Source organism: Ctenocephalides felis, unplaced genomic scaffold, assembly GCF_003426905.1.
Source record: "Ctenocephalides felis isolate EL2017-DRISC unplaced genomic scaffold, ASM342690v1 CF-g0.4_SCAFFOLD_01886, whole genome shotgun sequence".
Taxonomy (NCBI): Eukaryota; Metazoa; Arthropoda; class Insecta; order Siphonaptera; family Pulicidae; genus Ctenocephalides; species Ctenocephalides felis.
In genome coordinates this window covers 33145518-33159280 of record NW_020538040.1, presented here as the reverse complement: position 1 = coordinate 33159280, position 13763 = coordinate 33145518, and the positions used below count along the sequence as shown (strand labels likewise).

Here is a 13763-nt window from a genome sequence, read left to right as displayed (position 1 = left end):
TTATTTAATTATGACTATAATCTTGCTTTTCGTGAAGCAAAGTAATTGCTTGACGGTCATATAACAGGAAATATATTTTTTTAAATGCGCAAATAATAAGCAACATGTCACTTTATAGAAAGTCATTATATCTGTTATAAAAAATGTATATAAAACCAAGCTTTGAGTGTAATTACGGTATAAACGGTTGGTCGGTATATACGGAGTCAAACTAAGCGGATTCTACTGCATATCACACAATATAATAAAATAAAAAATTGTAATTGATTACGTATAATGTTTTAAAACTATTCCTAATACTATTAAGAACAATGACTACTCAATTTTATTTTGTACGATGATTTATGATTTATTTAAAAAATATCTTAAGTGGATTCTTCGATTTATTGTCGAATTTACTATTTATATCATTTTTATTTTATTCTTTGATTAGTAAGGGACATTATGTTACTCAAAAATTTGTTATTTCAACAAGTTTATACATATGTTTATTTGTTCATATATATCTATCTGTCTAAAAATAATGACTTACCGGTACGAGTATGAAAACATTTATCCAGCAGCAAAATCATAATGTTGCCATATACGCGTTTTATATTCTAGACAAAAGATTTTGTTTGATATCTTTATGAGAATAAGTGTATCTTCACCAAACTTAATGTATTTTTAACTTTTAGTTATAGTAATCACAAAAAAATCGAACATGAACATTTTTATGTTTACGATTCAATCCTTCTGAACTTTAAAAAATGTATGTTGTATATGTATGCGCGGATACAACTTTTCCTCTCGACGATTTCGAGAATACGGGTTAACCGGTTCGAGTGATTCAAAAAAAATTCTATTCTTATTGTTGGGGAGACGTGCTGATTAGTATTTGTTAAAGACATATATGGGCGTTTCAAAGATAGGGGGCAAGAAGTGCCGAAAAAATGCAATTCGATTTAGCACGTCTAGCCGTTTTGCAGATACGGAGCACAAAGGGTTCAAAACATAGTCCATGGTCGTGCAGTTTATGAGAGGATCATCGGATTAGAATGGTTCGAAAAACATTTTGAATGAGTTGACTGTGTAAAAAAATTGTTTTATCTAAACTTTCAAAATCTTCAAACAAAATCAAAAATTTTAATTTTCGAAATTTTTCAGTATTTTCAAAAATAAATCAAAATTTTGAGAAATATCAAAAAACATCAAAATTTTTGAAATTTTAAAAATATCAATATTTAAAAAAAACGATTCTTTTTGAAAAAATTGAAAAACTAGTGGGGCGCATGGCATCGTGCCTTAATGCAAATTGCTGTAACTTTCCGTACCAATTTTTTTTTTTTAAAAAACATTAACATTTTTTTGAAAAAAGAAAGACTTTTTGAAGAAAAATTTATTTTGAAATATTCTGGAAATTCTGAACTTTTTTTCAAAGCAATCGTATTGCTTTAACTGCACAAAGACGAAATATCGAAGCGCGTAAGCGCCGCGTTGCCGTCTAACGGATAAGCATTGGTACGGAACCCATAGGAATGTAAACAAAATTTATACTTATTGTTAAATCTCTATAAAATATCTGTCTGCATATGTCTAATGATCATTTTTGACCGCCAAATGGCATTTTTTTGTACTTTTTTCACTAGATCTCCGAAACCGCTAGACCTGCCATTATGAAAATCAGTTCTTCATTTTGTTAATACAAATAAAATGTTTTTTGAATTATTCCAATCGGACGCTCCTTTCTCTTAAAAACTGGGTTACCGTTTTTGGCACTTTTTGCCCCATATCTTCGGAACGGCTAAACCTGCTTTCGCCAAAAACTAATTAGCACGTCTCCTTATCAATACGAATCGAATGATTTTTTAATTATTCAAATCATTTCATCCGTGTTCTCGAAATCGTCGACGAAAATTTGTATCCGCACACACACACACATACATCAATTTTTTCTAAGGTATGCCAAAATGTTCAGAAAGTTTTGAAACGTAAAGATATATAAAAATTTTCATTTTCGATTTTTTTGTGATTACTATAACTTGCCCTACAGGAAGTTAAAAATGCTTGTAAACGTACACATAAATTGTTTGAAGAATATGCTTGTTGCCCAGTTTGATGAACATTTATGAATTTACAGTATTTATTATAATCATCTATTTGAAAATATTTGAAACAATTGTTATTAATTATTGAAGAATTTTCTTTGATATTGACTATTACGGTACGGAAGTTCCAGCAATTTGCCTTACGGCCATGCACCACTGGTTGTAAACTTTTCTGATTCTGAACGAGTACAATGCAATCGACTACATTGAGGCATCTATGAAAATGGCAGAGACGGTGTATATTTTGTCTGTGTAGTGGTGTAGTAGTAGTGGCACCCATACGAACATCCCCTCCCGAATGAGTTTCTTCGTTACCGGGCTAGGTCGAACCTTTGATAGTTTTGCGTGTTCGTCGTACGACAGCTCAGTAGCTTTGCGTCTTCAGTAGTATACTGGCGTTCGGTGGTGTGGGTTATTTTGGTCGGTGTTGTGTGCGTGTGTGTGTGGAAGACAGCTGGTCCGTCCGGGATTTCATCGACAGCAAAAAATTATGTTATAGCAATAGTATTTCTCTAGACAACGGAAAATATTACATTAACAACGGACGTCATTTGTGTTTGTATTTCGATGAATCATTCTTTGTTCGCATAAATTATAGTTTTGCTAGTGACATGTCTGTAGTGCAGTGCGTTTATATGTGACTTAATTCAATTGTAGAACTTCATAGAGTTTGTTTGTTATATTCTGGTTATGCTATATGGGTCTCTCTGCACCTATTAGTTGCACCTGCAAAGCGGTAGATATTTTCGGTCCGCTGAAGAACAAGATGAAAGTTCTAAAAAAGATCAAACGTCGTATGGGTTTAGGTTAGTATTAAAAGGAAATTTCTCCAGATCTATATATAAACTTTTCGTATATATGTATATATATTGTATTCGTATTCTCCATTCGACGCTACGAAAGACAAAAATACACTTACGGCTTATGTTCAAATCTATTTGTGGGGTTCTAATCCGCAGGGGATAAACGAACCCAATGATTGTAGTTTCATAGTTTCTCTTCACTATATGCTCGTTAGTTTGAAGTTTCATCCACTGGGATTATTGGTTTATTAAATATCAAGTATAAGTTTTTATGAAATCGTTCTTAATATTAATATATTTCAATTTCGTGTCGCTGAATAGTGCACATACATATTGGTTTTGAATTTTGCGCGTTCCATTTCCGTTGTATTTTTTGTTTTTTATTTTATGATCTCATTGGTACGTAATGTGTGTAGAACAGAATATATGAGTTGAGTTTAAAGACCTTAAAGCTTTTAAATTCAATTCGTATATATTATATTCACATCAAACTCGATATTTTAAACACACACCCAGATATATATATATTATATATATATATATATATATATATATATTATTTATATTCATATATAAAATGTATGTTTATATACGACTGGAATGTGTGTGAACGACGAACGAATATTGTGGAAACGTAACTATCATAGTTAATTAAGGCTGCGTTTATTATATCTAATTCATACTAGTACGAAAGTATACTACTAAAAAAACTTAATAAATGCATGTAATTAACGATTTTATGAAAATGTTAAATTGCCAGGATTAAGAAAGGATGCACACAACATCGCAATTTTTACATATAAATAATGAATCAGATTTTACTGATTGTCTTTCTAATTCATCAGCTCGTTTTTACCACCCTATAGGGTTTAGAAATATTTTTACATTTAAATATAAATTCAGATTTCACTGAATTCTGTCTTTCTAATTCATCGGTACATTTTTGCTAAACTATGGGTTCTAGTAATAATTTCACATTTAGATATAAATGACGAATCAGGTTTTACTGAATTCTGTCTTTTTAATTCATGAGCTCATTTTTACTGCCCTATGGGTTCAAGTAATAATTTTACATTTAGGTATGAATTCAGGTTTTACTGAATTCTGCCTTTCTAATTCGTTAACTCATTTTTACCGCCCTATAAGTTCTGGTAATAATTTCGTGTTCCAAATGAATATAAAGAAAAAAGATTAATTGTATTTAATACTATATATATATATATATATATTATATATATATTATATTTGAACAAATATATTTGTTATTTGTTCACAATTCGTTCTCCAAAGTGTACTCTTCCAATGTAAATCATACTAATTATATTCTGGGTTATTGGCGTGGAACATTCATGGGAGTCGTACTTCCTTTGACTTTTTTTTTGTTTCTTACAACTTAGCTTATTAATTATTTCGTTTGCTTTTAAATTGAAGACTTATTTTTTTAGTTCACCTATTTATGCTAATAATAGTCAAGAATATAATTTTTTTTTACAAAACTTAATAATAGTCTTTGTACACCTATCTAATTAATATCAATTACAATACATAGACTCCAATTATCGACATCTGAATCGATTTATGAATACTTGAAAAAAATGTTCAAAAAAAATTAAGTGCGTATTATTTACAAAACAATGGTTTTATCTAAACTTGAATAATACATTTATTTATATTTACATTGAAATTTGTTTCTTTCATTTAATTCATAAAATAGTCAATATATAACTTTTTTTCTTACAAAACTTTAAATATTTGATTATAATATCTAATTAATTCAGTTCACAATACAATAATCGACTATAACACATTGGGTTTGAATATAATATATATTGGAATTAAATATTTTTTCCAAAGTAGATAGATACTGCATTCTGCATATGTTCGAAATTTGTTTAACTTGTTGAGTTTTTGTGTTGCTGCTAAAAATGAATAACATATGTTTACCATATACATATCCAGTTTATTTAGTAGTCCATAACTACTACATATGTTCTACAAATTTGAATTCATACTTCATCCGAGAATTCTTGCTACATTGAAACTATATAAAATTAACTTATGATAATTATTGACATTGAACAACAGCTTCAGTTCATTAATCCCAGAACCAGGATGAGCATTATTACCTTTAAGCAACAGCTTCAGTGCAGAGTTACTTTTGCACGAGTACGTGACTTCTATTAGTTTCTCAGAGTAATTATTACCATGAACATTAGGTCCGAAAAAATGAAGTATAAAGTTTTATTATTGAAAGCAAATTCTGGCAACAGCTGCTTCTGAATGCAGCCAGGTGTGAGCTCAACACAAAGGAATTATTGAACGTCCACGCAGCGGTGGCTACGGGTCGTGAGGGAAGATATCTGCTCATGTGTAATGCAGCCACGCTCCCTTCTCGAGAAACTTACGACAGCTGCAGTTGTAATAACATATGTGACTTCCGAAACGGGGATAGTACTGGCAGAAAGCAATTCGAAAACGAGCCTTCTGGGACTATGTTCTTTCCATAAGGATAAGATTTTATTGCCAAATGGTTATAAAACCTGATAACTTTTTCGTAAATTCGAGGTACAACTTCGAAATCGATTCGATGATAATGCCCATTTTGAGTTTCATATTTGACATAAAATTATACTTTTGAAGAATTTTATTAAGTCGGCAATGTTTTTATTTTACAATTTACAATTGGCTTCTTTTTTATTTTTTTATTTTATTGGCCTCCACTTTACAGCATTTTTAGCCACCTACATTATTCATATTATTAACTTCCCGTAGGGCAAGTTATAGTAATCGCAAAAAAATCGAAAATGAAAATTTTTATATATCTTTACGTTTCAAAGGAATTTCAACCATACCATAGAAAAAATGGATGTATGTGTGTGTGTGTGTGTGTATGTATGTATGTATGTATGTATGTATGTACGTGTGTGTATGTATGTATGTATGTACGTGTGTGTATGTATGTGCGGATACAAATTTTCGTCGACGATTTCGGGAACACGGATCAACCGATTTGAATAATTCAAAAAACTTTCGATTTGTATTGATAAGGAGACGTGCTGATTAGTTTTTGGCAAAGGCAGGTCTAGCCGTTCCGAAGATACGGGGCAAAAAATGCCGAAAACGGTAACTCAGTTTTTAAGAGAACGGAGCGTCCGATTTGAATAATTCAAAAAACATTTCACTTGTATTGACAAGATGAAGAATCGATAAAATTTTCATGAAGGTAGGTCTAGCGGTTTCGGAAATATGGAGCAAAAAGTAAAAAAAATGAGCCATTTGGCGGTCAAAAATGATCATTGGACATATGCACATCAATTTATCAGATATTTTATAGAGATTTTAACAATAAGTATACAATTTGTTAACATTCCTATGGGTTCCGTACCAATGCTTATGCGTTAGACAGCGACGCGGCGCTTACGCGCTTTATATTTTGTCCCTATGCAGATAAAGCAGTACGATTGCTTTGAAAAAAAGTTCAGATCTTCCACAATATGTCAAAATAAAGAAAAAAGTTTTTTTTTTTCAAAAAAAAAAGTAATTTTTTGTCCAATTTATAGTTTCTCAAAAATCTTATTTTTTCAAAGTAAATTTTTTTCAAAAATGTTAATCGTTTTTAAAAAAATAATAATTTTTGGTACGGGAAGTTCCAGCAATTTGCCTTCAGGCACGATGCCTTAATTGCCTTAAGACAGAATTCCACTTACAGCTAGTTTTTCACCATATTCTATACAATTATTACATATATATTTCTTATACATTCATCTTATATACTATCTCTTCTTATATCCTAATCTTCCATTCAATTTTCATTCTTCAATTCTATTCAATTTTCATTCTTCTTCTTGTTTCTCAGTATGTTCTTCTCAACTTCTAAACTAAACTTCTTTTTTCCTTCTTACTGCTAATACAATTTTCTGTTGTATTTTACAAATTAACAATTCTTAATCTACTTTAATATTTTATATTTTTAATTCTAGTATTGCTGGAGATTCGAACCGTATTCCTCCAGCGTGTGAGTCGAGAACGCTACTGAGTGAGCTATTCTCGCCACACAATTGGCTTCAAGATTATATCTTTCTCGTTTATTTTTTTTTATTTAAATAGCGAATATTAGTATGCACTAGCAAAAGCATTCTCAAACTATTGGGGTGCATGACATCGTGCCTTAAGGCAAATTGCTGCAACTTCCCATACCGTAATTAAAAATCTTGGTACGGAACCCAAAGAAATTTACACAACATGTGTACACATTATTAAAATCTCTATAAAATATCTGATAATTTGATGTACATATGTCCAATAAACATTTTTGACCGCCAAACGACATTTTTTTTAACTTATTTTTATTGAGAGTCCCTAAATGCTGGACGGCCGGCCCTGCCTTCCCAAAAAATTAATCAGTTCATCTTGTCAATACAAGTAAAATGTTTTTTGAATTATTAAAATCGGACGCTCCGTTCTCTTAAAAACTGAATTACCGTTTTTAGCACTTTTTGCCCCGTATCTTCGGAACGGATAGACCTGCCTTCTCCAAAAACTAATCAGTCTTCTTATCAATACGAATCGAATGTTTTTTGAATTATTCAAATCGGTTGATCGGTGTTCCCGAAATCGTCGACGAAAATTTGTATCCGCACACTCACACATACGTCTATTTTTTCTACGGTATGCCAAAATATTCAGAAACCTTAAGAACATAAAGATATATAAATAATTTCATTTATTACTATAACTTACTCTATAGGGCTATATTCTCTCCATAAAGATAAAATTCTATTGCCAAATGGTTATAAAAACTAACATATTTTTCTAAAAAAAATATTGAAAATAGTATATGGAATTTGTTTCAAATTTTTAATTTAATGTTAAATATATTTTGAAGTTCAAATTTCAATTATATGCTGCTACTTTTAGATCTAAAACGATTGCAATAAATAACTTACCATATAAACAAGATTTTATTGCCAAAAGTTTATAATTTTTTTTTGAAAATAATCTATGGAATTTATTCATTCAAATCTAAAACGTTGCAATAATATTATACTTTCGAAATTATTCATTATTTCGGGGCCATTATTACTGTAATTTACAATACCAGAAATATATTTTATTAGAACTAATATTTGTAAGTATCGACTTACATTCACTCCAAGATTATAGATTTCTCGTTTGCTTATTTGAATAATAAATATTAGTAATAACAAAAAGCAATTCTGAAATGAGCTCTTTTGGATATATTCTTTTCATAAAGATGAGAAATAAGAAAAAGAAGTTTTTTGTAATATTTTATTGAAAATATCATTTGGAAATTGGCTTCAATCCTTAATCAAATACATTTCAAATTTTATTTAAATGCTACTACCATTTAAATCTAAAACGATTGCAATGAAATTGTACTTTCAAAGTATTTCATTAATTCGTGACTATTATTATTACATAATTTACAACAGACAGAAATATTTTTTATTGTAATTAATATTTGCAAGTCGATATTCATATACACTTTAACATTATAGCTTTCTCGTTTAATTTTTTCTATTTAAGTAATGAATGGATTATGTTAGCATTTCTACGTATTACGTCTTAGAAAATGTGTTACGGAACCGGAAAAAAAATGACCTTTAATTTTTTAGAACCAACAATATTTAGAAAAATTTGAGTTTGAATTTCTTTTCCAAGTCATTTACTAACTTTACAACAATAAAATATAAATCATAGTATTGATTTTTTTTAATTTGGATAGATACTGCATTTTCTGCTGATTTTTGGTAAAGATGATAACAAAAATATTCTTTTAAATATTTTGTCAACTGTATGTTTGCGTTCACATATTGCGTACAAAAATCAATTTGCATAAACCAATTAATTTTTTGTGACATTTTAAAATTAAGTGCTACTATCGAGGAAAATTGTTTATTTAGAAGATGAAATTAGTCAAATCAAATAATAAAATTCGAATTTGAGGCCAGTATAATTTGGACTTAATATTTTTTAATTAAATATATATGCTGGAAATAGAACTCTATTTCATATTCAGTAAACTAGAAAAAGAAACGGCAATTCTTAACATTTATTTTTTAACCATGAAAGACGCAACATTGTGCCGTACAATATAATAAATACAAAAGTAAGCAAAGCTGTGGGACAGCTGGTTGGTAGACATAAATTTGCTAAAATATACATGCCCTTGGCATGGGGTCATTACTCACATGTTTCGAAAATATTACCTGTTCAAAGAAAGAAACGAGATCTTCATTTCTAAAATATTAAATACTATCATAAATATTACCGACTCCTATGCTTCGAAATTAAAATCAATCACAATTTTTAATTAGAATTATTTATTTAATTGGCTTTAATAATTAAATAATTACTTATTGAAAAATGTTTTTGGCCTTCACATTCGGATATGATAATAGATAAAAACATTACTCGGTTATATACGTGCATATATATGCGCATTTTATCTTATATTATTGTTGTAACTATGGATAATAAATATTATTAGCGTTTGGTGCGAAGGCGTGGTATGAAAATGCCACATTTTTTCACCGCTTTTTCATTCCATTTTTATGGTTTACATTTCTACATTTTGCTTTTTAAACGTTCTGTCTAAATCTTCAGTTCCTTGAATTTTTTCTTGCGTATATCGTCGAACAGCTGATTATTGTTCATCATGTTCTTTGAAATCTTCTATTATATTTCGACGTCGTAGTGCACCATTTCGATACACTCCAGGTAGTTTTTTCTATTGTCAACTTTTGTATACACACACACACAAATATATATATATATATATATATATATATATATATATATATATATATTAATATATGGGTGTGTGTACTACTAGCTGACGTTAATTTTGCCATTTAAATTATATTTAAAAACTTTTTAGTTTTCTAACTAAATATAACTTTGTGTGCATAAATTTGAATATATGATATATTTCATTAGATAATATATTGATATATGTAAATATACTAAAATGACACCATTTTTTAATTTTCAGTTCCACGAAGTTCTTCAGTATCCTGTCCAGGCCCTAACAATTTGACGCCACTTCTTTTCCACACCGTCCATGGCGAGAATATTCGGATATCTCGCGACGGCACCTGCGCACGCAGATGCGAAAGTTTCTGCAAGGGGATAACCTTCTCGGCGCGTCCGGTGCGTATCGGCGAACGCGTTTATGTCAAATTTTCCGAAATATCCGACAACTGGAGTGGCGTTATACGATTTGGATTCACTTCTAATGACCCATCATCTCTGAAGCATGCTTTGCCTAAGTATGCATGTCCAGATCTCACCAACAAACCAGGCTATTGGGCGAAAGCTTTAGCTGAACGGTTTTGTGAGAAAAATAATGTCTTATTTTATTATGTGAATGCCACCGGAGATGTACACTTTGGGGTCAACGGTGATGAGAAGGGAATCTTTTTTAGCGGTGTAGAGACTAGATCGCCATTATGGACGCTAATAGATGTATACGGCAATTGCACTGGTATCGAGTTCTTAGACCCAAGGATTCAAGTCGACACGTCCTATGAAAGACCCTATACGGATTCTGAGTTCAGTGGTGTTATTTCTTCTATGCAGACATTGACCGTACATGAGGAACTTCCTGCACCGCGATTTACACTTCCAGCTGCACCATCACCAGCATCGTCTAGTTCAATGCCATTCCACTGGGTTCGAGGCCGCAACGTTCGATTTTCGGCTGATCGCACAATTGCAAGCCGTGTAGAGACCGAATTTTCACAGGGATATGTTTTCACCGCGAGGCCAATCCGCATAGGGGAAAAACTAATTGTTCATGTTATGAGTACTGAGCCTATGTTTGTTGGTGCTCTAGCTCTTGGGCTTACGTCATGCGATCCTGCTACGTTGACTCAGTCAGATTTACCTGATGATTCTGACATGCTGTTGGATAGGCCAGAGTATTGGGTTGTGACGAAAACAGCTGGAAATCCTGAACGAGACGATCGCATATCGTTTTGTGTTACTGCTACAGGCGAAGTACATATGAGTAAGAATGATGGTCCTAGAACTGTTGTAATGCATGTGGATCAGAGCCTGCAGTTATGGGCGTTTCTAGATATTTACGGCTCTACTCAAAGCGTTCGAATGACCAGCGATATTTCTCCTCCCATCGTACAACCCCCGTCGCAGCGACTGCACGTTTGTCTTTCTGCATCTAATGTGGGATCGGAATCGATGAATAATTTTAATTCGCAAGCAGAACAGCGACAAAGGAGACTAGTAGCATCATCAGGGAGATTTATTCAAATGCCTTCCACAACTGATATGATGCAAGTTCAATCCGTGACGAATGGTGGTGCCTATCTTGTTGTCAATTTACCTCCTCCGCATGCTAGCTTGCTGTCTTCGAGTAGTAATCATCATAACAATGTTGGATCAAGTGGGAAACTAGTATCGAATTACAATAATTCATATCCTGAGGTGAGTTAAATTAATTCTTAGAAAATTATTATTCTTCTTTGCCTTTGGTTTTGGTTAAAGCCAAATTACTCAAAATGCGCGTTATTCATAGCAAAATCTACATAAAACTGCTGTAATTACTGATTACTAAATGTTTTGTTTTGATATATCAAAGCAAATCTGCGCTTGGCACTTTTAATCTTTTTGTTGATTTTATTTCGATAATATGATTTACAACAAAATTTTTAAATATTTTTGCTGGGATATAATTTAATTTAATCAACGTGCATTTAGAAGTATGTAATTTTATTATTTTTATTATTTCAGGCTGTTTCCTCATCATGCTCTGCGATAGACAACAATGGACCATTTCCTGGCGAAGAATGCACAATATGTTATGAAAATCCCATAGATTGTGTGTTATACATGTGCGGTCACATGTGCATGTGCTACGAGTGTGCAATACAACAGTGGAGAGGTAAGGGTGGCGGGCATTGTCCTTTATGTCGTGCCGTAATAAGAGATGTCATAAGAACTTATAAGTCATGCTAGCAGAAATGAATGTAGTTATGTATTTCAATTACAAAAACATACACATTAGAAGTATCAGTTAAAAACAATTATTAATAAAATCATTTTGAATGAAAATCATAGTCAAAGATTAATTTCTTTTATGAATATATAGAAATTGTATAAATTTTTAATAACATGGATTGCGTATAATTTAAACAATCCTGCATTTTACAAAAATAAATTATTGGTGTAAAGTATATTGATGAAAATTGTAAAATTTATTAACAAATCTGAATAGATTAATTTCTGTAAATATATAATGTTAATTAGTGTATGAGACTTGATCAGAATTTTCATATCCAATACTAAAAACTGGCATTCAACATTACCAAAGAAATAAAATAATGTTATCAACTAATAAATCAATAACTTACTCTGACTGAAAATTTAAACAATAAGATAAGTGTGTTTTCAATTATGCAAATGAACATAAATCATCAATTATTCAATATATTTAGGTAACATTTACAACTATTATAGTAAATAAATGTTTTTTTAAAGTAAATTCAATAATTAAGTGAAGCAGACTTCTTTTACATAAGTTCAATGCATGTTTCAGAATTCTTTATGTAATATTAAGGATTATAATTTCTATTTATTTTGAAATATCAAAAATAATTTAAAAATATAATCTTAATTTTTATGCTTTGAAAAATGACTAAAATGGTCAGTAAAAGAAGTGGCCTCCTCTGATAAGTTAATTTAATATTTACTTACATATGTAAGTTATTGATAGCATTGTTTTAATTATCAATTTAGTATCTGTGATTATTAGTGTGCTATTGGAAGTAATACTGAAATATTTAAAAACAGTGGAAATTGAATTGATTAGACAAAATAACTGTTTTTTTTTTTTAAAAAAACTATAGTATTTAAACCTGTTAGTCACATTAAAATGTATTAATATTAAGTCCAATTATGTAGATTTTATAATAATGATTTATTTATTTAATAAATTTTTTTTATTTATTATATTGTGTATTTTACATATGTATTAATTTAGTACCAAACATCTGTCGGGTTTAATCACAAAGTCCTTAATTTTCTCATATTATATTTTGAGAAGTATTTAGAATAGTTTTGTTAAAACTTTTGGTAAGTTCTGTGATTTTCTTTTCTCAATGCAACAAATTTTATAGAATGTGATGTGCAAATAACTATTACAGAAAAAAACATATAGGGTTATATTATTAGAAAATCATTTTCATCGAAGCATTTAAAGTAAGCAATAAGAAAGGGCATGGTTGCGTTGGCCATAGAATATCATTTCATTCTGGATTTTAAACCGTAAAAGGATAATTTGTAAAAAACCAATGAAAGATATTGAAAATATGTGAAAGCCAAAATTATATAGAAGTAGACAGTACTAATTATAACATCTATTGCATAACCATTGATATTTTGTTCACAATATGACAAACAATGAGTTGAAAAGAGTTCACTTGCTCATATTTTTAATGATATCTAGTCCAATGTTGAAAGAGTTTTTTCAATTAAGTTTTCTCATAAAGATCTAATAAGTTACTCAAATAAGAAGCGAGGGGCGATTTTTAGGTCAATGCAGGCATAAGACCAATAAGACTCAGGGTGCGTTCGACTTGGACGCTTAGGCGCTGTGAGCGCGCCGTGAGCGTGGCATAAGTACGCCGTGAGTGTGGCATAAGTACGCTCGTAGCACCATCATGGGATGCTCGTAGCACATATTTTGCGCTCACATATGCTCACGCCACAGAGGTAGGGCAGTGTGAGCGTGAGCATCAGTTGTTTTTACTATCTGTCATTTCATTTATTTATTAATTGTCAAATTCTTTATAATCCCGCAAAAATGCCAAGTTGTATATCACAATTATTTTTT

The 13763-nt window shown here is 30.7% G+C and overlaps 1 protein-coding gene across 2 annotated transcripts in view; it reads left to right on the top strand.

Annotated features, from left to right (window-relative positions):
- Positions 1–11928, top strand: part of LOC113376798 (protein neuralized-like) — a 17417-nt gene extending 5489 nt beyond the window's left edge. Inside the window, exons 1-3 of one of the 2 annotated variants that reach the window (XM_026616859.1) lie at positions 2449–2893; positions 9906–11356; positions 11663–11928. In XM_026616859.1, coding sequence (XP_026472644.1) covers positions 2785–2893; positions 9906–11356; positions 11663–11887 — 1785 coding nt within the window. In that variant the 5' untranslated portion in view covers positions 2449–2784 and the 3' untranslated portion in view covers positions 11888–11928. Of the gene's footprint in view, positions 1–2448; positions 2894–9905; positions 11357–11662 lie in introns of those variants that run through there. The other variant, XM_026616860.1, reaches the window with a different exon arrangement.
- Positions 11929–13763: the final 1835 nt, after the last annotated feature.